Source organism: Somniosus microcephalus, chromosome 10 (assembly GCF_052327205.1).
Source record: "Somniosus microcephalus isolate GS21.2 chromosome 10, FLI_Smic_1.0, whole genome shotgun sequence".
Classification (NCBI taxonomy): Eukaryota; Metazoa; Chordata; class Chondrichthyes; order Squaliformes; family Somniosidae; genus Somniosus; species Somniosus microcephalus.
This window is the reverse complement of record NC_140996.1, coordinates 201,666,878-201,671,185: the sequence shown is the minus strand read 5'-3', so window position 1 is coordinate 201,671,185 and position 4,308 is coordinate 201,666,878. Positions and strand designations below refer to the sequence as shown.

Here is a 4,308-nt window from a genome sequence, read left to right as displayed (position 1 = left end):
TCTGGAAACAGTACAACACTAGTACCAACTGTACCTGGACATTGGTGCCAATCTAACCTGTACCAGTCAGTTCTGAAGTTTTAATTATAAAAAAAATTAAAATATTATCAACATTAATACAAATTAATTGTTGTGTAATGTAACTTTTAAAGATAGGTCTTTCTGTCTTATCATGGTTGAATATTTAAGAAGTTGGCTCCCTCACTATTTTTATTGTTCTGTCCATGTTCTTCATGACCATCTAAAGGGCTTGATCGGCAGGTGGGTACCAGGCATTCTGTTGTACATGTATTTGGATTTGAAGTGTTTTAGTATGTAATGCCCTGCGTGTCAGGGTTCTCTTAGACAGAGAACCAGTTGCGTGTCAGGGTTCTCTTAGACAGAGAACCAGTTGCGTGTCAGGGTTCTCTTAGACAGAGAACCAGTTGCGTGTCAGGGTTACCAGTTGAGCGAAGATTGAAAACCTTGTTGTGGAAAACTCTCATCCTAGAGATAAGCTGCAGGCAGCAGCTTGGTGACCGTTGAGTATTGTTTGCCTTTGCAAATATTGCGAAATTATGAAAGAACAGCAAGCAGATTAAATATTAAAATGTTTGGCTGGTACTTAATTAAATCTCCATCATAGACAGCTGCACTATCTTTACATATTGTAATCCTGTTAGTATCATTTAATTACCAGTAACCAAGTGAAACCAGAGACTTGAGAACAAAATCTAGGCAGGCACTCCAGTACAGTACCGAGGGAGTGCTGCACCCTCAGAGGTGCAGCAAATGAGATGTTAAATCGAGGCCCCGTCTGCCCTCTGAGGTGGACATAAAAGATCCCATGGTTCTATTTCGAAGAAGAGCAGGGGAGTTATCCTCGGAGTCCTGGCCAATATTTATCCCTCAACCAACATCATTAAAACAGATTATCTAGTCATTATCACATTGCTGTTTGTGGGACCTTGCTGTGCGCAAATTAGCTGCTGCATTTCCTACATTACAATAGTGACTACACTTCAAACGTACTTCATTGGCTGTAATGGGATGTCCTGAGGTCATGAAAGGCATTTTATGAATGTAAGTCTGTCTGTCTTACTTTCTTTGGCCTAGAAATTGGGTTTTGGCTTAGCCAGGGCTTTATCGCCGGAAATTAGTGCCGGCGCTAAGTCCCCTGCGCGCGCCAAAAATTCAGTGGTGCCGCGCCCAAACGGCTGCCGGCGCTACTGAAGGGTCTTAGCGCCTGGAAAAGGGCGCTAACTGCCGTTTCGCGCCGCAATTCCGGCGCTGCGGCACCCGATGCGGTGCGGCAGGCTGGGGAAGTGCAGGCCTCCTCCTTCCGTTAAGGAGGAGCTGCCTGCACCCGGCCGCGGCCCGCGCAAATCTGCTTAAAAATGAGCCCGGCACCTCGGACAAGTGCCGGGCTTGCATCTGTTCCGGGGGGGGGGGTGGAGAGAAGTCTGGGGAGGGAGCTGCGGGCAGGCGGCCGGCGGGAAAGCGGCCGGCCGCCGCGGGGCCTTTAATGCGCCGGCGCTAACTGCAGTAAGGCACCTCTGACAAAACGCTGGTTGCGGCTGCCACGGGCGAGGCGGCCGCAACTCAATTTCGGAGTTCGGGCAGGTTACCACGGCAACCGGGATGCTGCGCACACCGATGACGTCATCGGTGCCGGCGCAGCGCTACCGGAGCAACGCCGATTTAGGGCCCCAGGGAATTTCACTACTGGCCATAACTCCAGCGCAAGGCCCTCTAGCGCCTCAAATGAGGCGCTAAGGCTACTGAATTTTCAGCCGTTTCTTTCTTTCTTTCTTTCTTTCTTCTCTCCCTCCTTCAGTGCAGTTGTTTCATTGGAACTACATCCTGTTAGTATGAAAACATCAACAAAAAGATATGTTTTCGACAAGTGTCAGATATACAAATGAACACACTGATAGCAAGTACAATCAGCTTTGGTTCTGTTAAAAATTATTTCCTCAAAGCTCTGAAGCACCAATGCCACATTCTCTTTCTGCTCTTTCAGTATGAGAATTGTTGACAGCTCAAAAACCTTTACATCAAATTTGCCCTTCCCCACAAGATCTGTTGTACAGACTAAAACTGAAGACACATTCGTATTAACAATATATTACTGATCTATTTTCAAAATTACTTTATATTTTCTCCTCATCATTCCTGTTAGTTTCCTCCTGCCTTGTGCATCACACCCTGCTCAAGAAGGCAGGCAGATGACCTGTTCATAGCCGTCAGTACTGGCTAGTTGGTGCGTGACGGTGGCAAGAGCTGACTCACCCCTCCTATGGAGAAGCGCCCAGTTTTCTCTTGGTATTTTCCCTAATGGCACAACTCAGAAGGGGAAGCCACCATTTGGGAATGGACTACATGTGTATGGATCGTTGTCCTAGCTCTGGGTCCAAGCTGCATTGTGCTGAGGTGTCCTTATTGTCAATTCATGACATTGTGACATCATAAAAGATGTTAGTAAAAAATTTATGAAATTCTCATTTTAAACAAAACCTTTCTTTGTTGTTCAGGGACTCTGGAAAGGATCGGAAATGAAGTTGGACCCGTGTTGCTCCAAGCAATAAATTCAGATTACGTTCTCCAGTCCTGGTTTGGTGACTTGAACATGACTGACGCTTATGAGGACAATCCATACAATTGTACTTTTAATGAGGACTTTAAATATATTTTACTTCCAGTGTCTTATGGGATAGTGTTTGTGGTAGGACTTGTTCTCAATGCTCTTGCAATATGGGTCTTTGTGTTTCGAATGAGACCATGGAACATTACAACCACCTACATGTTCAACCTAGCTCTCTCAGACACTATGTACGTTATATCACTGCCTCTGCTGATCTATTACTACGCAAAACACAATGATTGGCCTTTTGGGGCAGCTTTGTGTAAAACTGTCCGATTCCTATTTTATACCAACCTGTACTGCAGTATCCTTTTTCTCACCTGTATGAGCATCTATAGATTCCTGGGGATCTGCTTTCCAATGCATTCACTAAGGTGGTCAAATTTGCGATATACCCGGATAGTGTGCATTGTTGTTTGGGGTGTTGTGATAGCATTCCAGGCACCCATATTTGTATTTGTCAACATAGAGGATACTGGTAACACCACCCTTTGTTATGACACTGCAAACCAAATACATTTCAATAAGTTTGTGATTTACAGCACTGTACAGTTGGTGTTGCTTTTTTGTGGTCCCTTCATAGTGGTCATGATCTGCTATGGAATTACGGCTAAGAAACTCCTTCGGCCCAATGACATACGTCCCGAATATGCCAGATCCAGGAAAAAATCCATTAAGATGATTATTACAATACTCACTGTTTTTGTCTTATGTTTCTTACCTTTCCACATCACACGCTCGATTTACTATTCCTCAAGAAGCCTTCATGTGAGCTGTAGTACGCTAGATGCAGTAAACCTGGCCTACAAGCTGACCAGGCCCCTCGCAAGTGCAAATAGTTGCCTTGACCCAATTCTTTACGTTCTAACTGGGGAAACGTATCGAAGTAAGCTGGCACGTAAAGGTAATGGTGTTGAAAAAAAGAACAACCTTCCTTTAGCCAAAAAGACAACCAGTGGAGCGGACATTACGCACTCTGTTTATACCACAGAAATCGGGCTTGAGGAAATAAAGCAAGCTACTGCTGGAAGTAGTGATGAGGTCTAAACTTATTTAATATTGCCCAGCATGGACTTTAAGGGGGCGATTTTCAACTGCGGGCTGTGTATTTTTCACCTGAAAAACAGGTAACCAGCAATTGAAAATCGGTGGGGGGGGGGGGGGGGGGGACACCTTGGTCGCCCCATTGATGTCCAAGGCCTGACATACAATTTTCAGGCTGGCCTGTAAATGGGCAAGCTAACCGCCCACCTGAAAAAAGCTGGAGGCTGCTTAAATATGCAAATTGGTGTCCTACGTTGGTTGTAGGACCCCGATTGCAATTTTCAGGTACAAATGGCCAGTGTGTGCGCTGCTCAACTTTCGGCCTTGGACATCTTTAATTTTTTTTGTTGGTGGGGCCAGGAGGAGGAGGGGTGCTGCTCCTGGGCACCTAAAAGAACTCTGGTCCACTGCCGGCCCATTAAAGACCCTCCCTGGGATTGCCTCTCCCTCCTCCCAATCCCAACCTCCTGGCTGGCTCAGCATGGGAGCTGGCCGATTCCCTTCCTTTCCAGAACTGGCAAGCTGCAGCGCGACGCTCCCGCACTTACTGGCAGTGTGTTAATGAGGCCGGGGCCTCAAAATGGCACCGATTTCGTGCCCGTTTTGGCGCAACTTGAAAATCGCCCGCTAAGTATCGTAAA

At 46.2% G+C, this 4,308-nt stretch overlaps 1 protein-coding gene across 1 annotated transcript; it reads left to right on the top strand.

The window, feature by feature from the left end:
• Window positions 1–2,519: 2,519 nt before the first annotated feature.
• Window positions 2,520–3,717, top strand: LOC147111999 (P2Y purinoceptor 2-like). Its single transcript, XM_085999937.1, has one exon. It carries the CDS (start codon window positions 2,609–2,611, stop codon window positions 3,668–3,670), a length of 1,062 nt encoding a protein of 353 aa, XP_085856063.1. The 5' UTR covers window positions 2,520–2,608; the 3' UTR covers window positions 3,671–3,717.
• Window positions 3,718–4,308: the final 591 nt, after the last annotated feature.